General features: G+C 37.8%; 1 protein-coding gene and 1 pseudogene across 1 annotated transcript; both read left to right on the top strand.

The window, feature by feature from the left end:
- The first annotated feature begins 6,182 nt into the window (after positions 1-6,182).
- On the top strand, positions 6,183-6,441 carry LOC103663393 (annotated as a pseudogene).
- Positions 6,442-10,085: 3,644 nt separating this feature from the next.
- On the top strand, positions 10,086-11,654 carry TAAR1 (trace amine associated receptor 1). Its single transcript, XM_040627508.1, has one exon. The coding sequence runs from the start codon at positions 10,178-10,180 to the stop codon at positions 11,192-11,194; it is 1,017 nt and encodes a 338-aa protein (XP_040483442.1). The 5' UTR covers positions 10,086-10,177; the 3' UTR covers positions 11,195-11,654.
- Positions 11,655-26,647: the final 14,993 nt, after the last annotated feature.

Genomic DNA, 26,647 nt, shown 5'->3' with positions numbered 1-26,647 from the left:
AATAAGTATTTTTCAGGGTGCCTGGGTGGCTCAGTTGGTTAAGCATCTGTCTTCAGCTTGGGTCCTGATCCCAGGGTCCTGGGATTGAGACCCGCGTTGGGCTCCCTGCTCAGTGGAGAGCCTGCTTCTCCCTCTTCCTCTGCTGCTCCCCCTGCTTGTGCTTGCTTACTCTCGCTCTATCTCAAATAAATAAATAAAATCTTAAAAAAATAAAATAAGTATTTTCCAAAAATACTTTTAGTATTTTAATAAGGAATCCTGGATAAATTACAGAGCTGCAAACATATTTTTGGAATAAAATTATTATCATTTATTTCTAATTATATTCCTAAATTCGTATAGAACAAAAACAGGATATGGGTTCAGTTCAGAAATTTAGCAAAAATTTAATTTTAATATAATGTTAAAATGGATCAATAACTCACGTAAAGAATTATACAAGTACAAAAAGCACAAATTGTATAATCTGTTAATCATTATTCACAATAGTTTTTTTAAGTTTCATTAAACTTTTGTTTGGAGCAATTCATAGACAATCTATTTAATTTTATTAAATAATTTTTTCTAGTTATGAAAATGAAGCATCTTCATAGTAGAAAACTTGGAATATGTAGAAATTAGAGAGAAGAAAGTAAAACTCACCTGTTATTTTGACACTTAGGAAAAATTTTTGCTAAAATTTGGTATTATATATTTTTTATGTTGTTTAATTTTTACTTTTTTTTTGAGTTTCAATATCACCATCTCTGAATAAATGATACTGAGAATTTGGAGTATACCATTCCATACTTATTTTTCAGGCTTATACAAATATATATGTGTGTGTGTGTGTGTGTGTGTGTGTGTGAATACGTGTGTCCCTATACATGGTATTTTAAAACAGTTCGTAAATTTTTTTTTCTTTACTTGATAAGATATCATTGACATCTTTCTATGTCTCTACGTAAAGAGAACCAACTCATTTAATATAACATCTTATTTTTTTAAGATTTATTTTTTATTTATTTATTTGAGAGAGAGAGAGAGAGTGGGGGAAGGGCAGAGAGACAAGCAGACTCCCTGTGGAGCTGGGAGCCTGACGCAGAACTTGAACTCAGGACTATGGGATCTGACATGAACTGAAGGCAGACGCTTAACTGCCTGAGCCACCCAGGCACCTTAATTTAACATCTTATTGAACATATATCATGTCTACTGGTGTGTATATGTCTGATAGAAGTTCAGACTATTTTAGTTTTTACTTCTGTTGCTGTTACAAAAACTACTGTTGGGTTGAACAACACGAGCATTTTAAACTTCAAAAAATACTGGTAGAGGGGCGCCTGGGTGGCATAGCGGTTAAGCGTCTGCCTTCGGCTCAGGGCATGATCTCGGCGTTATGGGATCGAGCCCCACATCAGGCTCCTCTGCTATGAGCCTGCTTCTTCCTCTCCCACTCCCCCTGCTTGTGTTCCCTCTCTCGCTGGCTGTCTCTATCTCTGTCGAATAAATAAATAAAATCTTTAAAAAAAAATACTGGTAGAGAAACTTGCCAAAATAAATAATTAGCTATATATCTCGTCATCTTGTCAAGAAGTTTATCTTGCTAGCCTCTTACCAACCTGATAACGATTGGGGGACACTGAGATAGTTGAGAATTTAAGTTCCAGGTTAACATTAAGTGTTTTCTTGAAATACATGCTTTTCATTTCAAAAATCCTTATGTAACAAGCATTATACTGTGTCTTATGATCATAATCCTTTTTGATTTAAAATAAATCTTAATTTAGATAATATTACGGTTGTTGCTTTTATTCTTCATTTTTTGCTCTTTAGAAATTTTTGGTTTGATTTAATTTTTCTACTATTATAGTATTTCCTAGAGTTTCTCTAAAAGTGATCATAAATGCATATTTGCTATCTTTCTTTCACCTTCCTATGACTACCATTTTGACTGAATACAGGACTGTTGAGTTGTTATTTCCTTAATAGTTTCTAAACTCAATCCACTGCTCTCTGGCTTCCAAAATTACAAATGAATCCTATGGTAGACTGATTGTCTTTCCTTCTTTGTTTTTCTAAAGCAGTGTTGTTGACATATAATTGATATGTAAAGGACTGTTCACATTTAACAGGTACGACTTGAGAGTTTGGACATATGCAAACACCTGTAATACTATCATCACAACAAAAGAATCTAACTGGATGGCTATAAGATTTTCTTTCTTATCTTTGGAATCAGAGCCAGGCTAAGTGTATGTGCCTTATTCTATATAGGCCCCAGGGGGCACAGAAATGAGCTAATGAACTCCTCAGTTCATTTGTTCATTCATTCAAGGCTTTATTCATTTTTGTGCTCAGTACATGTTCTAGACATTTCCCAGGCCCTGAGGCTATAGCAGTTAATAAAACAGCCCATTCTCTTATGACATACTACCCCTCTTTGTTTTGTTTCATCTTGTTTTCTCCCTGTTTATCCCCCTTTGCCCATTCCTTTCCTTCCGCCTATAATGACACTTTAGAATGCATCTTTTTCACATTGATTTAAATATATGGGTATCCTTGTAAAGGTTTCCTGATACTTTTTACACATTTCCTTAACATGTTTATAACATTCCTCTTGGATGTTTATCTATTTGATAAACACTATGCACAGGATGCTATTGTAAACACTTAACAAATATCAACTCATTCCAGCCTTATAACAGGCCAGGAAATAGATTTCTCTCTCTCTCTCTCTCTTTTTTTTTTCACAAGAAAACTGTGGCCCCAAGAGGTTAGGCTGCTTTTCCAAAGGCACAGAATGGGTGAATGGCCAGGCCTGCCTGGACTTGAACATAGGCAGTGGGCACTAAAGGCCATACTCTTCAGCCCACAGGTCCAGCTTCACAAATTCAGAACCCAACTCCGGATTTCCTCCTGCTCCATGCCCTTCTCCAACCACCATTTTTTCCATCTTTGTCAATGGGAGCCCCCCCGCTTCAAGCTGCTCAAACCGAAAGCCTTGCTGTTTCCCCTGATAGCTTCCTCCCTGCCCACACTCAGTCGATGTGGAAATCCTGCCTGCTGTTTCATCAGAACATTTCCAAACTTGACCGCTACTCTCCATACTTACTGCCCCTGCTATGCCCAAGCCATCATCTTCCCTCACCAGGTTATAGTGGCAGCTTCCCTCACCTTTGTCCTTACCCTCTGCCTCTGTTCTCAGCACAGCAGCCAGGGTGAATCTGTCAGAACCTGTTAGATCATGTTGCTGGGTTCAAAACCCACCAGTGTCTTCCTTCTTCGCTCAAAGGCAAAGCTCAAATTCTTACTGTGACCTGTAAGGCACTATTCAGTGTAGCTTTGTACAGCCTCATCTCTTATTCTCTGCTTTGCTGGCTCTGCTCCAACCGCACTGACATCTGCTAATTTTGCAAACACACTAAAGCAAGCTCCCATCTCAGGAACTTTGAGTTTGCTGTATCCGCTCCCTAGACGGCTCTTCCCCTATGTATCCAGGTGGTTAGCTCCTCAGTTCATTTAGGTATTTCATTCAGAGTCAGCTTCTTATTTAAGTTTTCCATGGCTACCTTATCCTGAAGTTCAATCGTCTCCCCAAACATTGCAGCTCTGTCTTCTCTGTTTCATTTTTCCCCCTTAGTGATCATTGCAGTCTAACTTCTTATTTATTGATCACATTTATTTTCTGTGTCCCCCCCCCCCCCCCACTGGATGTAGATGCCTGAAGGGGCAGGAGGTTTTGCCGTGTTTGTTCACCCCAGGACCTAGTTTCTGACAGAGGGAGGGCATTCACTCAATATTTATGGAAAAGAACGAGTGAATGTCTTTTTCTTTGTATTGTGTTTGATATTCTTCCATTTGATTCCCAAGGTCAATGATGTTGTCTTCACTGTGATTCTTCTCTCTTATAAGTTCTTTATGGATTTAAAAAATACATGATATCATTTCTTTTGGTGGTAGAACCTTTTTCTGTGCTATAATTTGATGTTCTTAGGTGTTTTTACTAAATTTTGTTTAAAGTTCTCATTTTTCTGCCTCTAGAGTAGCCGGTCACCTTTTCTAATTGACTTGACCCTCTTGGTGCTGCTACTGCCATTTTCTTAAATGAAATGCCAACTTTGACAGCTCTGAGCAGGGGTGTAGACCTTTTTGGCAGGCCAGGCTGTCAAAGTCTCTTGGGTGGAAGCTTTTCTTTCACTGGCAAGGCTGTTTACAATGCTTGCTTCCAGTTTGTAAATGGTATGATTTTCCTCTAGCTTGCTTTTTAAAAAAGTGTCTCTTCATCAACTGCATTTCAATTTTAAAGCAAAATTTGCCAGAAAGATTTTATTTTATATATTTTTCAAGATTTTATTTATTTATTTGAGAGAGAGTCGGAGAGAGCACAAGCAGGGGGAGCAGCAGAGGGAGAGAGCGAAGCAGACTCCCTGCTGAGCAGGGCACCCAACATGGACACGACTGAGCCACCCAGGGGCCCCTGCCAGAATTATTTTAAACTCATCTGCTGTTTGATTTGGAAAAGCTAATTATTAGTCCTTTTACGGCTTCATTTCCCAATTCTTGAGAGCCTAATTCTCATGCCTTCCACAAACAGCTGATGCTTCTCTGCAAATAATTTTTTTTTCAAAAAGAATACATGGGTAGTATGTTTTATGAACATTTGAATAGAGTAGACCATCCTTCACAGTCCATAAGTACATTTCCTGCATATAAAATTCTCTCCTCATAGCCCTGTATATACTGGGGTCAGCCTTATTTTTGTTCCTGAGAAGTACATTATTCTAGGGTTTTGGATTTGCAGGAAGATACCAAATTATATCTACTGTAATATAAAGTTAAATTCTGGACTGTATTGGCTGTGAATGCATGTACTTACCCGGTATCTTTAATTAGAGAAGAAAGTGAGCTAGCCCAGCAAATGTCAGCAGTTGTAGTTTCTCCAGATACTCTGACCGGGACACATAATGTCTGGCGACAATTTTATGCAGACTGGGGGACAATCTCATGCAGGGTGGGGTCTTCCTGGGTTAGAAAGTTTAGGTACGGCATGGTTAATAACGTCCTGCTTTCTTGGTTCTAGAACCAAATGCACAATCAGCAAGTTTCCGGTCCCATCTATTGGGAGAGGGAAATTATGGTCTCTGAACAAACTTGAGGACTATTTACCGGATTTACACAGACTGTATGGTTTTTCCTAGCACACTTTAAATCCTTTATCCCCTTTGAGCATCATAGACTCATAGCCTTTCATCAGCTCAACTGGTTGCGTTGACTGACAGTGTTTTCTTGTGATTCTCAAATGGTCACATATTGGTCAAGAATCATTTGAAACGTTGAAAGTTTGCCAAAAGTTTGAGTTGACTAGTTTACGTAGGACCATACGTAATATTATCTGGGAGCGGTAAAACAATCATAAGACAATAATATATTTGGGTTAAAACAAAGTTTAGTTGCAATTCTAGGTCCATATTACTTTTAAATTCCCTCCCTCAGTTCAGTCAGGGTATTATGTACTTCAGAGTTTTTCTTATAAAAGCAAGTACAGAATATCTATGGAAAGTTGTAGAACAAAAAGTGGAATCTTGGGTTATAATATTTCATATCTCTATCCCTCATCTCACATACTGTGCTAAGCACAATGTCACCATTTAGCAGAAACAGAAAGTCGCTTAAAAACATAAATCCAAACAAGCCAACAAAGCATTGAAATTCTGGCTTTTATCTGGGTCAAGGACAGTTGTTTATTCTTAGCTTCCTTTAAGGTATCAAGTGGTCTTTGCCTTGAATTCCCCAGGAATTTAACTGCTCTACACTTCCTGCTAAGAAACTGCTTTTGCATTTCTATCTGGCTTGTGCATTTGGGTAAGGACAGACCAGAAGGTTCTGCACTGTTGCAACTCCAGGGCATTCTACTGTTGTTTTCCTTGAATAACTGCCAGTTTCCTTGGGGTAAGGGGCAGAAGATCTTGAAGTCTCCCTAAATGTACTTCGGAGCTCAGGTGACTTTCTCCTGTAGGGTTGTGACAGGCAGAGAAATTCCTCAACGAGGCTAGTGTCACTTCTGCCTCTCCCTGGTTCTGTTCACCTGGACACCAGTGATTGCTGCTTGAGATTTAAAAAGCTATGATTTTGGAGGTGGGCCAGGTGGCACGCATGAGGTCCCCGACCTCGCTTCCTCCGAGCGCCGCTGCAGGCGTGCTATGCCAAAGTTCCAGACCTGGGAGGCGTTCAGCAGCACCGCTGAGAAACCACCTCACCAGCCCTATGAAGGCGCGTGGGGTTCCCAAAAACTGGCATTCTGAAGGGAATTCGTGTATTAAAGTAACAGGTGAGTTAGTTTGTTTGGTGCAAAGAACAGACCAAGCCTGAGTCGTAAAGAAGATCGAGAAATTCCACAGTCCACTAAGGCGACTGCAGGGTACCCAGGAGTGCTGCAGTGTTGCCATGGAAACAGACTGAAGGGTTTGAAATGAAGAGCCTCCTGTTCTTAGGAAGTAAATATCTTTTGAATCTGAAAAAGTGTTGAGAAAGAATATACTTCATGTAACTAAATGGATTCTTCAGAAGCTGGGAGATCATTTTTTGTCCTTTGTTTCTTAATGTTTAGAGAGCTAGGAATGTAAATACTTTCAGATAGAAAGCCTTTATTTTGGGAAATTAAACAAGAAATGCACCTATGTTTGGAAACTTTTTGCAGATTGATGCTGGGCAAAATACAAATAATTATTCTCTGGCAAGTCTGTATCTGTAATTTGAAAATGAGATATTAATAGAAGACAATTCTTCCTTAAAAAAAAAAAAAGGCTATGACTTTTTCCTTTGTACTCCATGATTACCTTTTCAAGGGGCCCCATGGGCCTTTTTTCCTTTGACTTTATAATTCATTAATACAACTGCTGGCAAACAGAACGAATTTCTCCTTTGCTTAACATCGTCTGTTGAACATACTTTCCACACCGTCCACAGAATTCATTCATGTTCTTTACCTTTTGTGAAAGAATCGTGAGGAGGGATCCAATCCACTCCTTGGCTTTGAAACTATGTACTCAAGTCAAGACTTTAGAATTAAACTAGAAAGGAAGGGAAAAAAGAAAAGAAGCGGTGAGGCTACTAATTTGACAGTGGTTGGTGGCTGGGACCATGAGAACTGGTCCAATTATGGATATATTTTCAATGAAGTGTCAAGATACTTACTGATGGATTGGCTATATTATTGAGTGTGAGAAAGAATAGTCAATAATTACTTCAAGGTTTAGGACTGAGGATTTTCAAGAACGGTGTTGCCATTTTTGAGACGTGTAGGAAGGAAGAGGAGCTGGACACATGTTGTGGAGAAGATTGGAGGCTTTAGACATGGTAAGTGGTGATATTCTCCAGACAGCTGGAAATGTTTGTCCAGAGTGCCGGGTGAGGGGACATCATGGCTGGAGTTATTCATAAAGATTAGCTTAAAGCCAGGGGACTGTGAGAAATCACCTGGGAGTGGATGTAAGTAGAGAAGAGAACCAAGGAGTAGCCTCAGGGCAAGTGAGTTGAGGAAGAACTAGCAATGGAAACTGAAAAGAGTAGCCATTGCATTTAGAGCTGCAAGGGAAGGAATTGTTTCAAGAAGTATCTAGGAGGTCAAGCAAGAAGAAACCTGAGAATTCAGCACTGGTTTAGTAACCTAGGACAACAAGATTAAAAAACTGTTTTGAGCTCTTGGCCTTGGTGCCACCTTCTTGGAAACGTCTGAGCCATGAGAGGAAGCAGCACATGCACAGGCTGAAGGGTAAAGGAAGGAAGATGGAGCCGAGGTCCAAGTAAAGTGCTGGCTTGTATACCCGCGGAAGCCACAGGAGCAGAAATAAGGAAAGCCAGAGGCCAGCGACGCTAGTACCAATTTTTGGACTGCATGCCTACTTTCTAGAACTTGATCCAGTGGATCCAGAATATGCCTCTCCATCTGATCACAATGACCACCTTTGCGAGACCCACCTCACTCATACCCAAAAAGTCCCTTTTGGTCCTTTGCCCTGGACCTATGACTTTCTGGACTAACTTTGTTTTCATTTGTGGCTAAATGTAACATACGTACAAAAAATCATCTCTTCTGCTGTCTTAGCTGAAAAAAAAAAACCTGTTTGTTGGAGTGTTGACAATAAAAGGCTCCTTAGAGAGTATTCAAAAGGTTAATAGAAGAATGAAAGACAAAGAGTGTAAATGACTTTCAAAGAAGTTTTGTTTTGCTTTCCTTTCTCATAAAGGGGAACTATAAGGGGATCATCGGAAGATGTGGATTTAAAAATAATTCTTTTTGAGGAAGTTACTATTTTTATGGAAGAGTACTAATATTTGAAGGGATTGGAGGAGAGGTGTTTTAAATTTATTAAAATATGCATTTTAGTACCTAAATATTTTATTCATTTTTATTGCTGCAGTTCCAGTTATGGATACATTTAGATTTCTACTTAGTCTTGATCTAAACTGTCAGTCCAGAGGGGATGGGAGGAAATGAAAAGGAAGGCAGACTCCTGGAATATTCTAAGACTTGTTGCTATTTTCTAGCATTTCAACATAGTGCAGGTTGTTGATTGACTGTCAGAAATTGGCATTCTTCCAAATTCTCTCTCTCCCTCTCTTCATATACATACCATATATATGTATATATATTTCAAAATATATTGAAAATTCCAGAATTTAGTTGAGAATTACAGAATCATACAGAAACAAGGGGATATTTTTAAAAAGATTTATTTATTTATTTTTAGAGAGAGAAAGAGAGAGAGAATGCACACTCCCGTGGGGGAAGGAACAGAGGAGGAGGGAGAAGGAGAGAAGCAGACTTGGGTGGGGGGGGAGAGGGTCTCAGAATAATGACCCTGAGGTCCTGACCTGAGCCTAAATCAAGAGGCTTACACTTAACTGACTGTGTCACCCAGGCTCCCCCAAAGGGATATTTTTAAACTAGCTTTCATGGAGCCTTGGATTCTTTAATGAGCAAGAGGAAGAAGAAGGTGCCATCTCTGTTTTAACAAGATTTTGCTTTTGTTTTAAAATTGGGATTGCATAAAAAAAATTTTTAATGGGTTTCAGAGCTTCAAGAAAAAAAAAAAAAAAAAGAGCTCCACTGCCATGCCCGCAGGCCACACCAAAGGTCATGTTCCCTGGGTTCTCACATGGGCCATCTTTTCCCTGTGCCACATGTCTTACCACAGACTTTGGTCTGTACATTTAAAATCCTTAATGATCCGGACCACAATACCACACTTCACTAGTAGGTGCCACTTTTCAAGACATCCTATGTTCTCACATGAAAGTTCAAGGTTTAATGTTCTTGAAAATAATTTATCTGAATTGATTCTTTCTGCCGTGGAAAGAAAATGTGGATTAGTAAAAAAGAAACTGTACTAGTAATTGAGACTTCAGGTCATATTCCAGCTTTAATGGTTTCAGGAACGAAGACTCAATTTCTTACCAGTATAATTATACTAACAAAACATGTCTTGTCTTCCTTATAAGAAATAGTGTTTATATCATAGATGCAAAAGTGTTAAATGAAATAATGCTTGGAATGTATATATAAGTTCTTTGCAAACTGGAAGTAAAGGTATGAAAGCTTCTTTCTGTTACAGTTAATTACAAAATAAGAAATATCTTATATGTTACCAAGTGCAAAAGCAACAGTGGATATTACTTGTTTACAATATTTCACTTTTTCTCTCGAACATATTTTAATTCTAAAATTTCTGGCAATTTATAATACTCTTTAGAATATAAACTTTCCCCACAAAGCTTTCCTTTGAGCAAAGACTATTTCCACAGATGGATGCATATGAAAAATTCATCATTTGACCTTCTCTAACTGAAAAAGTGGCAGTTTCATATATTTCAAACTAATAATTTTTCATTTCTAGCACAGTATCTAACATTGAGGAGATGTTAAAAAAAGTTATTGAACTGACCTATGGAATTAAACTTAGGAATAAAACTCTTTCTAAAATAACTATTTTTCAGCAAGAAGTAAGAGTAAGTGTGTTAGAAATGAAAGGAATCAAATTGACAATGATTCTCTCCCTCTCTTTTTTTTCCTCCTGGGTTTCTGGAATAGGAATACAGAAATAAAAGAAGGAACTCTAAGGTGATTATGGATTTCGAAGAAAGATTCCTCAACACACAAAGGAGAAAATAAACTGGTGGACAGCCCTCAGGAACGATGTCTTTTTGCCACAATATAATTAATGTTTCCTGTGTGAAAAGCAGCAGATCCAATGATGTTCGTGCTTCCCTGTATAGTTTAATGGTACTCGTAATTCTGACCACACTCATTGGCAATCTGATAGTCATTATTTCCATATCACACTTCAAGCACCTTCATACGCCAACTAATTGGCTCATTCATTCCATGGCCACCGTGGACTTTCTGCTGGGGTGCCTGGTCATGCCTTACAGCATGGTCCGATCTGTTGAGCATGGCTGGTACTTTGGAGAAGTCTTCTGTAAAATTCACACCAGTGCTGACATTATGCTGAGCTCAGCATCCATTTTCCACTTGTCCTTCATTTCTATTGACCGCTACTATGCTGTGTGCGATCCACTGAGATACAAAGCCAAGATCAGTATGTTGGTTATCTTTGTGATGATTTTCATCAGTTGGAGTGTCCCTGCTCTTTTTGCATTTGGAATGATTTTTCTGGAGCTAAATGTCAAAGGAGCTGAAGAGATGTATTACAAATACATTCACTGCATAGGGGGTTGCTCTGTCTTCTTTAGCAAAACATCTGGGGTACTCGCCTTTATGACTTCTTTCTACATACCAGGGTCTATTATGCTGTGTGTCTATTCCAGAATATATTTCATAGCTCAGGGACAGGCAAGATCAATTCATGATGCAAATCAGAAGTTTCAAACTGGATTGGAAGAAAAAAATGGAATGTCACAAAGCAACGAAAGGAAAGCTGCCAAGACTTTAGGGATTGTGATGGGAGTTTTCCTAATATGCTGGTGTCCTTTCTTTGTCTGCATGGTCATGGATCCTTTCCTGGACTATAGTATTCCACCCACCTTGAATGACGCACTGATTTGGTTTGGCTACTTGAACTCTACTCTCAATCCAATGGTTTATGCATTTTTCTATCCCTGGTTCAGAAAAGCGCTGAAGATGATTCTGTTTGGTAAAATTTTCCAAAAAGATTCAAGTAGGTGTAAACTATTTTTAGAATCACATCCATAGAATTATATTTACTGTTCACTGTTTTGCAAAACAGGTGGTGATCAGATTTATGATCACAACATAATCAACCACATGCACCAATTGCAGGGTCTTTTATCAATTATTTGAGCCAAGGAATGTGTAGTGAGATAGAATTCTTACATTTTGCTTCCTGTTTGAGATGTAGTAGATGTGATCTTTGCCATTCTTACTACCCACACTGAAGCTTTGCAAGTCCAGAATTGAAGGATCTACACTAAAGAACTTTTCCAGGACTTAAATGAACTGCTATGAAATTGTCAGTGGTACCTTACTCAGTTGTTCAGGGAATGCATTTGGAAATGCAAATTAGAATGGCTTTGCCATTCATTTGTTTGAATATAAATGCCTTTTTATAAAATCAAAGAAAGTACACATTAAATGTTATTAAATAATTGTTTATGGGGCGCCTGGGTGGCTCAGTTGGTTGAGCAGTCTGCCTTTGACTCAGGTCATGATCCCAGACCTCAGGATCCAGCCCTATGGTGGGCTCCCTGCTTAGAAGGGAGCCTGCTTCTCCCTTGCCCTTCCCCCTGCTTGTGCTCTTTCTCTCTCTCTCAAATAAATAAATAAATAAGATCTTTAAAAAAAATTGTTTATATGTGATTTGCTATTTATCATGAATCTTTATTAATATATATTCCAATGTTTAAATACCTTAATTTTCATCTTTTTATAATAGGTTTTCTTGATTCTCAGAAAATTTGCAAAAAATGCAGAAAATAAAGAAAAAATAAAAACAAAAAATCATACATAAATGAAATGAAAATAAAGCTATCACTCAGAACTTACCTTCTGAAAGAACTACATCATTTAAAATTCTTAAAAACATAATATTCTGGTGACTGTATAATGTTACATTGTAAGGATGTACTATGATTTTTTTTTTTTTTTTTTTTTTTTGTCAAACATGGGGCTTGAACTCATGGCCCTGAGATCGTGACCGAACTGAGATCAAGAGTCGGATATTTACCTGACTGAACCACCCAGGCACCCCCAAAGATTTTCTTTTAACCATTTCCCTATTGTCGACCACTAGATTTCAATTTCTTTCTTTTCTTTTTTAATAGTGGAAATTAAACCAAATTTCTGTCTGCTTCTTGCTAGTGAAGATTATGAAAGTGCCTGGAGGGATTTTACCATATTTCAAGGTTGTGTGTGGTATGGCAGGACTTAAAATACAAACTCTGTGAGGTAAAACAAATTCACTTTTTGGGCTCCAGGCTACTCTGAGAGAGAAGCAGACATCCATCAGTGCAGCTGAACACGGGGGATTAACACGAGGTATAATCGGAATAGACATGCCGTGCCTATGAAGATGGCGTACACGAAAAGAAAAAGAGACACAAATGGCGGTTTCGAATAAGATTCCCGAACAGGAAGTAAGCAAACATTCTAAATTGTAAGCATTGATTTCCAATTGAACAGTTTCTCATACAGACTTCACGCAGCCTGTTGCATGTTGAGTATCCCTAGGGATGGATTTATTTGTTTAATAACAGGGACTTCCACTCATGAGTGGGTTTGGGTAAAGCAGCTAATTTTAAATGAAATTACAGTGCGTCTTCTTGCATCCAAGTGTCTGTTCACAGACCTGATGGTCTCTGGGGATATGTTAAATCCCTCCATCGATTACAGTCTGTTTCAGGACTATGTATTATGTTTTATTGATCTGACTAGATTTTTGTTCTGGGACATTTACCTTTTCATTTAATATAAGGTAAGACAAATTGTTGCTAATTACCCGCAGTGTCAAAAACTACCCTGACTTTTTTTCGCCTCTCAGATTTTAAAAAGGGAACGCCTGGGTGGCTTAGTTTGTTAAGCATCTAACTTCGGCTCAGGTCATGATCCCAGAGTCCCAGGCTTGAGCCCCATCTTGGGCTCCCTGCACGGCGCCTGCTTCTCCCTCTCCCTCTGCTCCTCCCCCTGCTCAGGCTCTCTCGCTCACTCACTCTCGCAAATAAATAAATAAAATCTTTTTTTAAAAAGGGAACAAAAGTATTTAGACAGTATTCTATACCTTATACCAAGTTTCTGTGGTATTCTTCATTTGCTCCCACACTTTCCTCTTTAAATTATTCATAGATGTTGTGTTCTTTTGTGTACGTGTGTTTTGCCTATTGTGAATAAATCTTTTTTAAAACCACTGTATTTTCTATGTAACCATTATTGCTGGCATACAGTAAAATTTATTTTAGCTTTTCAGTTGGTTTGTTTGGACTTTCGTTCTACCTAGTCATATTATCCTCAAACAATGCTAAGTTTTATCTCCTTTCCAATAATTATGATCCTTATACTCTTTGCTGTGCTATATTAGTCAGAATTTTTAGAGCAATATTGATAGTGGTGATAAGAGTCATCCTTGTCTTACATCTATTCTAAATTACTCTTCAGTTTTACTACGGGTTCTACATTTTTCTTGGGACAAGTTCATGACTCAAATAATTCTACCTTTTTCTACTCAGTGCTACAGCCCTGTAGCCTATCTTTCTTGGTGGTTCTGTTTTTTAATACTCACAGTAAGAGATAACCCATAATCTACTCTCTTAGCACAACAAGAAGACAAGCTCCCTTTGTCTTTCCTTAGTCCCAGCTTTACTCTGGCTTCCATTCCTTCATGCAGAAAGTATACTTGCCTTTTGGTTGTAAGAGTCCATTTCCCAATGTGCATCCAATTAGCCTTTGAGACATTTCCCACTCCGACTGGACATAGCCTGGTGGAACTCTAGGGAGAAGATAGACCCCTGCCTTTCCCCTTAACTAAATAGACAGGTGGGTAAGACATGCTAACATTTCAAAAAAGTCTTTCTTTAGAATTCAAATCTTTAGAATAGGGGAAAAGACAGTGATTGTTAGCAGAATCGTTAGCAGAAAACGATGAAGACATGTGGGGTTCCATTCCATCCACGTGGTAGGATCATGACCAGACTGCTCTGAGTGTTATTGGGGTTCTGGCTTACCAGACTCCAGAGCTGCCTCATGGTCTGTCCATTTCAAGATGAGATCGGGCGTGTTCAGGGTGGTATGGTCGTAGACGGTCTGTTCATTTCCAAACTAAGTTCTCCAGTATCTCAGGTATTCCATGAATCCCAGATAGCTTTCTAATAAAAACTCTTTGAGAATAATTTTTAGGTGCATCCATGGAAAGAACCTTAACTTGATACACTCTATTATGGTAAATGCCAAGAAAGTGATTGCAATGACATGACATTCCTTTCCAAATCCAGACAGCTTCCAATCAAAACAGTCTCATTTTCCACTCACTGCCTCTCAAAGAGACAATTTGTATAAAATACCATTCAGGAAGAGATAAAAACAGATGCATTAGCAAAGAAGTTTGTTGGAACCGATTTATTAGTAAGAATTATAAAGCCATCTTAAGAGATCGGTAAACTGAAGGTCCATCCCCATTTTTAACTTGGTTCTTCAACTCAATAATCCAGTCCTTGGATAGTCATAAATACTTCCCAAAAACATAAGGCAAACCATATGAACTCTAATCCATTCTAGATTCTGGTGAGCCATAGTTTCTGTTTAGTTGTACATTGTCAACAAGAGCTTGAACTTTAACTTAAATGTGTAGATATACGAAGAATGAATTGTTTTTAAATTTAACAGTCTACAAAATGTACTAACAAAACAATTCTCCAGAGAGATATTTTGAATGCTACACTCAAATAATCTAGATGATGTAAGAATCAGATTGAAGTCTTTTTTTAAGATAAGGAATATATGCATTTTCCAAAGTGTTTTAATATGAGTTATTGAGTATAGGGGCAGCAGTAAAAAGTATTCAAAGAAAGTAAATTTATCTTTGACAGGTCCTGACCTTCTTTTCCACATCCCTCCTCCTCCTCAAACCCCTTCCCCACATCTAAATTCCCCGTGATTTTTTACTGCTCCAACATTTTAACTTGGTTGAGGCTGGTTCTCCTGTGAAGTCATCATGTCAACATCAGCATCTAATTTGTTTCTGTCTGATTTTTCCCGGGAGAGAGAAATCCACGACTCATACAAATTGAAAGTTCTTAGCATATTTATCAACGTAAGTGACTTATAAGCTTTAAGCAAAGCCACTCACAATGGTTTATCAATGGCAAACTTTCCTCTTCATAGATACGCGAGTCAGATAAATAATAACCAAGATAGAGGATAAACTCTAAGATTTGTTTATTGGTCAATGTTTTCACAATGCGGTATGTTAAAGAGTAGTGTCTCTCAACCCTGGCTGCTGCTGGGGGTGGGGGGCAAAAATATAAATATAAATAATGTGGATACTCAGGTCCTGTGTCAAGAAAATGATCTGTGGTGAAGAGGGAAAGCTTAGAAGCCAGACACCAGGGCTTTAAATTCTGGCACCATATTTATCAGCTAATGTTTGGACAAAGCTATTTAAAAACTCTAAACCTTCGTTCACTCACCTACAAATGAGAACAATAATATTACCTATCTCACCAGACTGTTGATTATTAGATGAGAGAAACTGTCTAGCATGGAGATTTACACATAAAAAATTAAAAAAAAAAACACTCGGCAAACATACTTACTAGTATTATTCCCTGTCATTTTATTGGCGTGGGCTACGGTGGTGCTTACTCAGAATCCGCTCAGGCAGGGTACACAGAGAAGTTGACACAGGCAAACATTACACACCAGATTGGGTTTTTTTAAAGGTGGTGCAGAATTATGTCATCCTTTTTCCTAATAAATTTCAAAATTACCATTACGCAAAAGAAGAGCAGAAAATTTATTCCAAGGTCCACACAGAAGGAAATTGAACCTAGTGCCACATTTTTACATCACTGGTCTGTGATGTGTCAGTGTTTGGCATATGGTATGTTTGAGAGGCTGTGGGATTTTTTATTTCTTTAAAAAATAATTCATATAAAGTATACATATATGTAATAACTGTACACTTATATATACATTTATAATACTGATATCTATTTGCAAAGTGACTATTATGTGCCCATCTAATGAGTTTGAACAGATATTTTGTGTAAGCCTGGAAGCTCCGCAGGGTAGGGCAGCGGCCTGCAGCACCCACACAGAGGAACGTTCTCAGGCTTTGGAAGCAAGCAAACCTGAGTTCAAATCCCAGCTCTCTTCCTAGTTCCCGTGCTTTCTCTCCTTTGTGCCTTTGCTCCTGCAGCCCCCCATGCCTGAAATGTTGAAATGCCTCCTCCCTAACTCCACCTCCCTTAACTGGTCGACATTTACTCATTTTAAAGGATTCATATATTAAAAGAGAGCTACCCCACAACCCAGTGATTGAACTACTAGGTATTTACCCTAAAGATACAGAGGTAGTAAAAAGAGGGGCACATGCACCCCAAAGTTTATAGCAGCAATGTCCACAATAGCTAAACTGTGGAAGGAGCCGAGATGTCCTTCAACAGATGAATGGATAAAGAAGATGTGGTTCATACATACAATGGAATATTACTCAGCCATCAGAAATGATGAATATCCACCATTTGCATCAACAATGGATGGAACTAGAGGGGATTATGCTAAGTGAAATAAGTCAAACAGAGAAAGACAATTATCATACGGTTTCACTCATATGTGGAACATAAGGAATAGCACAGAGGACCACAGGGAAAGGGATGGAAATCTGAATGGGAAGAAATCAGAGAGGGAGATGAACCATGAGAGACTCTGGACTCTGGGAAATAAACTGGGGATTACAGAAGGGAGGTAGGGTGGGAGGGTGGAGTGACTGGGTGATGGACATTAAGGAGGGCACGTGTTGGGATGAGCCCTGAGTGTTATATGCAACTAATGAATCATTGAACACTACAGCAAAATCTTATGATGTACTATATGTTGGCTAACTAAACATGATGAAAAATTACAAAAAATAAAAATAAAAAATAAAAAATAAAGGACTCCTCTTGAGGCTTATCTCTCCAAGAAGCCATCTATAATCCTCCCAGATCAGGTAGGTGTTTTTCTCTGAACTCCCAGAATGTCCTATGCACTTCCTTGTTGGTGCTTGTTCATTGTGCTAAGATGTCCTCTGCCCCCCACAGAACCGTGAATCGCTGAGGTTAAGGAGTGTGCTTTATTCATCATTGTATACCCTGTGCTTAGCACAACGCCTGACACACACAAGTAACTCTATGCCTGTTGTTAAGAGGGAATAAACGAATAAGGGATTATAATAAGGTATCCAAGGAGATCAAGCTAATAAAAGTTAGAGACAGATTTGAGCCCCAGTCTGTCTGGCTACAAACTCCACTCTCCAGGAAATCTATTTCAGGAAGTGGGGCCAACAATGGGGAAACTATAGGGATTCATACTTTGATCCCCAGCCAACTCTAAGCAGATGTACCTATATGGGTTTAATTTTGGCAGTAAATGTGTATTTGATATGAATAGAAATGATTTTAAGAGTTATTCCTTTATTTTTTTTAATTGTATTAATTTGAGAGAGAAAGTGAGAGAAAGAGCATGAGTGGGGGGACGGGCAGAGGCAGAGGGAGAAGCAGACTCCCCACTGAGCAGGGAGCCCCACATGAGGCTCGATCCCAGGACCCTAAGATCATGACCTGAGCCAGAAGCAGATGCTTAACCGAGTCACCCAGGTGCCCCAAGAGTTAAGTTATTAAAATGTATCTCTATTTAGCTTATGGTCTAATGTCTAAGCTGATGTTTGAAGCCCTAACTGCCTTGGAATTTTTTGGAATGTTTGGACTGTGACTCAGAAGTCTTCAATTTCAACCCACAATTCAGGTTCTTTGGGCTACATTTCTTCTGACAACCATTGAGTTAGCACCTTAAGAAAAAGGAATTCTAAATTTTTGAGTTTGTGTAGTACAGTAAAAATGTAGGAAGATGCTAAATACTATAGCACACTTAGAAAGGAGCTCAGAAGCCCTGGCACATGAATCCCCAGCACCTGCCACAGAGCCCAGCACAGAGCAGTTGTTCCAGGAACGTGTGTCCAAGGAAGGGAGAGAGGAAGGATAAGGGGTTAGAATGTGACCTTTTTAAAGCAGCAAGAAAAATATTATTTCTCAAGTTATCTTCTGAAATTAAGGCATTTTAATGCTATTTTCTCAAATTAATGGTGCCTTGGCAGTCCAACTCAGGCTATCCAAACCCTCTCAGTCTGTGGATTAGCATTGGATGTGATAAACATTTTACAGATCATTGTGAAATAAGAAAATAAAAACAAGATAGAGAGTTTTTCATTTTGGAATACTTATTCAACTTAATAGATTTTCTTTCTTTCTTTTTCTTCTCTTTCTTTCCTTCTTTCTTTCTTTCTTTCTTTCTTTCTTTCTTTCTTGTATGAAGTAGGCTCCACGCCCAGCGTGGAACCCAACATGTGGCTTGAACTCATGACCCTGAGATCAAGACCTGAGCTGAGATCAAGAGTCGGACACTCAACCGACTGAGACACCTGGGTGCCCCTAAAAATTTTTCTTTTATCTAAGGTCATGACCTTGCTAAATGTTCAAGATGAAGATGCTCTTTTCTTTTATGAAAATACGGCAATAATAGATGGAAGGCTTTTAAAATGACTATTTGACAAACCTACATTTACCACCCATGTTTTAAAAATTTTTATTTATGAAATTCCCATATCCATTATTCTACCCTGTTACTAACTAACCCCAATGGCAAGAAAGGTGTTTTCGCAACAAGATCTTACGGTAGACCTGAAACCTACCAGGGAGGCATCTGGTCAGCTCCAATCACTGAAGAAATTAATGTCGTAAGGACCACTAATAACCTACAGTCACAAACAGTGGTAACATAGGACAAAGGCAACAACCAAACACAGACAATATAATTGTTGCTAAGAACAAAATCATCCTTTCCCTGTAATACTCCTTCTTTTGCCACAGGATCTTAATTTATTTCACCTAACTCACTTATAAATTTAAAACCTGAAATTACTCATTAAGGGGCAAAGAAAATAAGTATCTAGTTGAGTTCTCTTGTTTCGCCAACCAGGGCTAGATGTGATGTTATTTGAATGGTTTTCCTGAGACTTCTGAAATCTTCCAGACAGGTGACTCTTTGCTTCGTTGCTCATGATGCCAGCTCTGTAAACATATTTACATCAAATAAGAAGGTTGACTAAGCTAGAAGTCACTATTTTACTTCTCTTGCATCAGCTAAAGTTTTCTTCCCCAGATTTCCACTTTGCCTTTGCTTAATAATCGGAGAATTCCCCAAACGTTTGAATCCTCAAATAAAGTTCTGTGATAAATGTTTTCCTATCTCTACTAAGTACAACTGCTTCCCTAATGACTTAGAGTGTGAAATTATTTCCCACCATGACCAAGGCAGAACAGCAGATGTGTTAATGATGCCCTCTGGTCTCTATTTACTTGGAAGTTTGGCAAATGAGCGCAAAAGGAAAGAGATGATGCTTATACTTGCCTCTTTGGACTGTGGACTCAAATTGCCCCTTCAGAGTGTCAAACTGTAAATGAATTGCGGCGGGCATTGGTAAATATCCAATCAACACATTTAATTACTGTTATTAGCAATTCTCCCAAGACTTTGAACAAACAGCAGAGTTTGCAAACAGTGATATCATATGCTTGAAATACGTTAGCTTTATTTTTACATGGCTTAGGGTTTTCATCTTGTCTGCATATTGTTCCAAGCATGAAAAATTTAAAAAGTTTGAGGAATAAGGAAAAACACATAGGTCATCCATTGATTTTCCTTCCGTGGTTTATATTACAAGGAACAATAAAATAAAACACAACAAAGCAAACATTGCAGTAACACCTGTGTTCTACCACCTAGTAGACTAGCTGTGGAATTACCACAAGGCTAAATTTGATCATGCCCAGCTAGGTGACAGGTTAGTTCTATATGAAAAAGCAAAGTGAAAAACGTGGTCATTACCTGGGTGAGTCGTCTAAACTCTTCCTCATGACCCCTTTTGCCACCATCAAATAAAACCACAACCAAAAGGGACCAGAATCATTGCTCGTGATGTATACTAGAAGCATAGTGGCCTGAGTTTACATTCAAACACTGTGATTATTAGCTGTTTAGCAATGTTCAATAGCTGAAAGCAATTTACTAAACCTCTTTAAATTTCAGCTTTCTCACTTGTAAAGTGAGTAACATATAACTTCCAGTGTGTTGTCAAGATTTATTCATTCATTAAATCACTTATTCATTCATATAACAAGTATTTATTGAGCACCTGTTATAACCCATTATGTTAGCTACATGCTAAGTACAGACAGGAACAAGGCCAACATGTTCCCAGGCCTTCTGAAATTTTCATGGAAATAAAACCAAGCGTTTGGAAATGAAATGAGACTCTATTTTAACCCATGTTCGCATGACGTGCAGTGCATGGTTCATAGCACATAGTCAACAAATTAGCCAGGTTATGATTATGATTTACAATTCATTTAGGCATTGTCAACCTAGTCCATACTGCAGAGATTTTTTTTTAAAAGATTTTATTTATTTGACAGAGAGAGAGTGTGTAGGAGCGCACAAGCAGGGGTGAGCAGCAGGCAGAGGAAGAGGGAGAAGCGGACTCCCCGCTGAGCAGGGAGCCAGATGCAGGGCCCAATCCCAGGACCCTGGAATCATGACCTGAGCCGAAGACAGATGCTTAACCAACTGAGCCACCCAGGGACAGAACGAATTTAAAAATATAACCCTGACTATCCTTTTTGAGCTCAGATCTCTTTCTATTTAGCTGATATGTCAAATCCTCCAGGTCATCGCTGTGATCGTACTCTCGCTGCCTCCTACTCTGTTTCTGTTGTTGTTTGCTCAGGTCCTGATCTCAGGGTCCTGGGATCCCGCCCCTCCCCCATCTCAGGCTCTGTGCTCAGCAGGGAGTCTGCTTGAGATTCTCTCTCTCTCCTGCTCCCTCTGCCCCTACCCCCACTCTCTCTCTCAAATAAACAAACAAATAAATAAATCTTTGAAAGAAAAAAGAATGTCTTTCATCAAATTGTTTACGTGTTCATTCTCAAAGCCTTACCACAGCCTAACTCCTTCATGAAGCTTGCCTGATAGAGAGCCACTCTGACCCTGAGAGTACTTTCTCCTCTGATCTCCAGAAGCAACTCAGGCGTAGTCCTATTACCGCACATAATTCATTGCAGTGTGATGACCTTTTTAACACATATTGAATAGAATATTTAACACAATATATGTAAGGTACAAATATTAGGCATCGCTCCGAGCATCCATGCAGCCTATACTCAGTTCAGAAAAAATAACATTATTTTTTAAAAATGATATTAATTCGGGGCGCCTGGGTGACACAGCGGTTAAGCGTCTGCCTTCGGCTCAGGGCGTGATCCTGGCGTTCTGGGATCGAGCCCCACATCAGGCTCCTCAGCTATGAGCCTGCTTCTTCCTCTCCCACTCCCCCTGCTTGTGTTCCCTCTCTCGCTGGCTGTCTCTATCTCTGTCGAATGAATTAATAAAATCTTTAAAAAAAAAATAAAAAAATAAAAAAAAATGATATTAATTTGTAGTTCTTTGCATATTATTTATGCTTTGTCAGTTACATGTGTGACAAATATCTTCCCCCAATTAGTAGTTTATTTTTTAACTTTCTTATAACTACTGTTAAATATAAATTCTTTATCCTCATCTAGTCACATTTATCAAGAATTTGCTTTATTTTTTGTCCTTTCTGTGATAGCAGTAATCCTTTTCTATAATGAGATCATAAAGAAATTTTCCCAAATGACTTCTACGAGTTTTATAGCTTTGTTTTTCATATTTAGGTTTTTAATTCACCTTCCTTTTGGAATTGATTGTTGTGTCTGGTGTGAGATAGGGTCCAATTTCATTTATCTTTTCTATATAATTGTCCTAACACCCCTAACCATTCTCCATTAATCTGTTATGAGCAGTATCATAAATCTTATTTCCATATGTATGAAGGAAAATATGTATTTTTAGGCTCTTTGAAGCTTCCATTACCTGTATCAACACCACAATGTCTTAACTATTATAATTTTATATTAAGTCTTTAAATGAGGTAAAAGAAAATTCCCTTCATCCCGTTTTCATCCTTCTTTTCTTCCTTTTTCTTTTCCTTCACCTGGAGAACTTAGGTTTATGTGGCCCTTTGTAATTCCTTATAAATTATTGAGACAACTTGTCAAATAACACACACACACACCCACACACATACGCACACTCACACCCTCTGAAATTTTAATAGAGACCATATTACATCTATAGATCATTTTGAGGAAAATGAGCACCTTTACCAAAGTGATCTTTCCAATCCCGTATATGGTATATTTCTTCATTTATTTAGGGGCCCATTTACATCTTTAAATAAAATTTTAAACCTTTTCCATAAAGAACTTTAACATCTATTTTTAAAGGTACTTTTTGTATTTTTTGATTATGTTGTAAAGATAGACTTTTAAAAAGTTATGATTTCTGATCCTTTTTTGTTAGAAAAGCGATATATTTTGTATACTGATTTTTAATAGCAACCTTGTTAATCTCTCTTATTAGTCCTAAAAATGTAACACATATTTTGAATATTTTACATAGATGTTTGTATAATTTGTCAATAATAACAATTTTTCCCATTTCTAATCCTTATACATTTTTCTCCTGCTCTCTGCACTAGCCAAAGCCTTCAGCAAAAGCAGGAAATGAAGTGGTTTTAGAGGGTTTCAGAGAGTTTTTCCTCATCCTCAAGAGAATAATGTTTCATCATTAAGTAAGATGTCTGTTGAAAACTTTTCAGTTTTTGCAGAGATACTCTTAATTGGGTTTAAGGAAATCATTTTCCCCCTAGTTTGCTGCAAGTTATTTTTTAAAATCATAAATAGATTTGAATTTTATCATGTGTCAATTGAGATAATTGAATGATTATCCGTTCTTATTCCAATGTTGTGAGTGACTGCAAGTCATGTCCTAATGTCAAAATGTCAAACCATGCTTATATACCTGGGTAAAAATGTAGGCATAATTTACCTTTTCTTTTAAGAAAATAAATCAGTAGTCTATAGACTGCTACCTTTATTTTTATGAGTAAGAATAAACTTTAATTTTCCTATCCTGTATGTATATCCTCGTGAGGATTTGATAACCTCATATGAAGTTTATGCTAAGCTCATAAAATCGACTGGCAGACTGACCATTTTTGTATTCTAGAAGTTTGTGTAAGACAGGAATTATTTAGCTCTGGAATGTTCAGTAGGGCTTGCTATTAAAACCATCTGGACATGAAGTTTTCCTTACGAGAACATTTCAAACTATTCATTTTAATGGTCCCAGACTAGTCCCAGATGTTTCTGCTTTAATGTAATGTGTGGGTACCAGAGAAACCAATGTTATTAAAATTGTGCTCTATGAATGAATAATAGAGCTAATGGGGAAATAGGATTACTGGCAGACCACCCAAGCCCCATGTAGCACTGTAACCAGGACCCTAATAAAAGCAATAATAATCCTAACAAAAACATGAGTAGAGTACATTTCTGCTGGAATTTGCACTCAACTTCACAGTGAATTTCTTTGATGGGGCTTCTGCTTGTGTCTTTGAATTCTGGATGCCTGAGTGCATTTGTTTCCAATAGAGATCAGTTTAATAACAAAATAAAAGTTAAAAATCTAACCTAAGGCATGCCATTAATCACCAGTCAAAAAACCAAAAAAACAAAAACAAAAAACTTAGCATTGGAGGGAATACCCTTTGCCGTCTTTTCCTATGTGCTCTCGGCTTCCCCGGAGAGATTCGTGCCGCCGAGGAAAGCCATCTTCAAAACCATCAAAGCAGCTACTACTTGGGCTTCAGGAAGATCCCTAAGACCTATATGTATATATTACTAAGGTTCTTTTTTCGATTGTGAGGACCTGTCATAATTACTTCAAAACTTTAATGTGTTGGGAAAGATCACATGAGAATCAAGGTATAATTCTAAATTATACTGACATCATCCTGCTACGTACGATCAACCAGGTATGAGCTAATTTGTAGTATGGAAACACACACTGTCCAACAGACTGTCTACCATTTTTCCTTGAGTCAGTTTCTATGAAGCGTATTTTTCTAGGAAATTCTAAGGTTTTCCTATCCTTTTGTGAAAATTTGTTCATAGTACCTTATTACCTTTTTAATATTTGCTGATTACGTAGTTACACATATTCATATGCCTTTTTTATTTCTAATTTTGTGTATTTCCTCTCTCTCTTTCTCAAAAATATTAGGCTTTATTTAGCTTTTCTATTTTATGTTGGTTTCCTTTATCAATTATTGCTCTTATCTTATTATTTTTTTCCTTCTTTTTCTTTGGGTATTCCATTGCTTTTTTTCTAACTCCTTAATTTGGATGATTATTGAGCAAATTTTCAATCTTTCTTCTTTTCTAATAAGGGAAAAATTATTTTTATTTTTAGTTTTATTTTTAGATGACTCTTTCAAGACTTAATACATCTTTTCATTGCCTAGTTCAAAGTATCAATTTTAATGTTTGATTCTTTTTTAAGTCAATGATTGATTTAGAAGTATGTTTTTAATATCCCAAGGGTTTTTTTTTCTAGTTACCTTTTTATTTATTTCTAGCTTAATTGCTCTGGCTTAGACAACCTGATACATATCATGTCAGTCCCTTGAAATTAGTTGAGGCTCTACTTTATATCCCAATATTTTATCAACTTTTGTAAATGTTTGTGTGTGTCCGAGAGGACTCTACGTTCTGCAGTTGTTCTGTTGTGCGTCACCTATTTTCATTAGGTCTAGCTTATCTGAAATCTTATTGATATCTGATACTTATTCTATCAGTTACTGATAGATCGGTGTTAAATCTGCCACAAGGTTTGTGGACTTTATCTATTTTTCCTTGTAGCTTGGTCAGTTTTTTCTTTATAGATTCTATATCGTAGACTGTGATTAAATTTAGATACATTGCATCATCTTGGCAAATGGAACTCCGTTTGTTAAATATCCTTTTCCCTAGTAATGCTTTTTGCCTTAACATATATATTGTCTGCTGTTGACATGACTACACAAGTTTTCTTTTGATTTATAGTTGTTTGGAATTTTTTTCTTTTTTTCTTTGTCAAAAGGTCTGTATCCTAGTTTTAGATTCATCTCTCTAAAACAGCTTATAGTGGGATTTTTTCTATCAAATCTGATACTTTCTTTTAAGAAGGAGAATTATAGAAGACAATATCAAATAGCTGGAATGGCTGAACTTTTTTTTTTTTTTAAATTTTATTTATTTATTCGACAGAGATAGAGACAGCCAGCAAGAGAGGGAACACAAGCAGGGGGAGTGGGAGAGGAAGAAGCAGGCTCATAGCGGAGGAGCCTGATGTGGGGCTCGATCCCACAATGCCAGGATCACACCCTGAGCCGAAGGCAGATACTTAACCGCTGTGCCACCCAGGCGCCCCTGGAATGGCTGAACTTTTAAGCCAAAATAAGAGCTTTGATTGTTATTTCAAAAAGAGAAGCCATTGGAGAGTTTTGAGCATGATCATATCACACCTGTCTTTCTCCTTTCGTGCCTTTTTCATTTCTTTTCTCCCCATTCCCTTCCTTCCTTCTTCGCTTGCTTCTTTCTTTCCCCTAATTCTTCTCTTCTTTGTAGTATAAAAATTCTTTGTTTAAAATCTACTTTGTTAGTATGCGTTTGGGGTGGGAAAAGATAAAGGTAAAAATAAAGTGGACACAGATAACAGTAGTGTAGTATAAACTGAAAATCTCAACACAAAGTATTTGAGTGACAAGGAAAGTTGCCACAATGAACGAGTGCTTTAGTAATCCAGAGAAGAAGTCATTTTCAGACTAAAGTAAACATAATTCTATTTTTTGCAGATTAAAAGAGCTAAGATATATCCTTAAAAATCTTTAATGTGAATTGCATTTTTCAGAAACAATAATAAACACTTTAAGCATAGTCTCAGTGATCTGATTTGGTAATAACCTGTGGTATTTATTTTCTAGAAAGGAACATGACCTATCCTAAAGTGGCTAGCTTTCTCTGTCTGAATTAAAGACTAGCAGAAAGGAGTTCCCAAAAGGTTTTGAGCCATATCACCTCTATAAGATTTTCTCAGTGTCATAAGACGTATGAGTTTTTTTTTTTTTTTTTTAAGATTTTATTCGACAGAGATAGAGACAGCCAGCGAGGGAGGGAACACAAGCAGGGGGAGTGGGAGAGGAAGAAGCAGGCTCATAGCGGAGGAGCCTGATGTGGGGCTCGATCCCAGAACGCTGGGATCACGCCCTGAGCCGAAGGCAGACGCTTAACCGCTGTGCCACCCAGGCGCCCCAAGACGTAGGAGTTTTGTTTTAAAATCAGCTTCATCATTTTGTAATGGTACCTCAATCAACATTGTTCTAGAGGTCTTAGCACAATATATTAAGAATAAGAAATTGAAAGCCTAAAGGATTGAAAAGGAGGAAATAAAACCAAAATTATTTATAGATAACATTATTCA

Source organism: Ursus maritimus, unplaced genomic scaffold (assembly GCF_017311325.1).
Source record: "Ursus maritimus isolate PB19 unplaced genomic scaffold, ASM1731132v1 scaffold_13, whole genome shotgun sequence".
NCBI lineage: Eukaryota > Metazoa > Chordata > Mammalia > Carnivora > Ursidae > Ursus > Ursus maritimus.
This window is presented reverse-complemented; position numbering and strand designations above follow the sequence as displayed.

Excerpts from the sequence above, each read along its gene's own strand:
- TAAR1 (XM_040627508.1), top strand. The coding sequence starts at position 10,178 with ATGTCTTTTTGCCACAATATAATTAATGTTTCCTGTGTGAAAAGCAGC.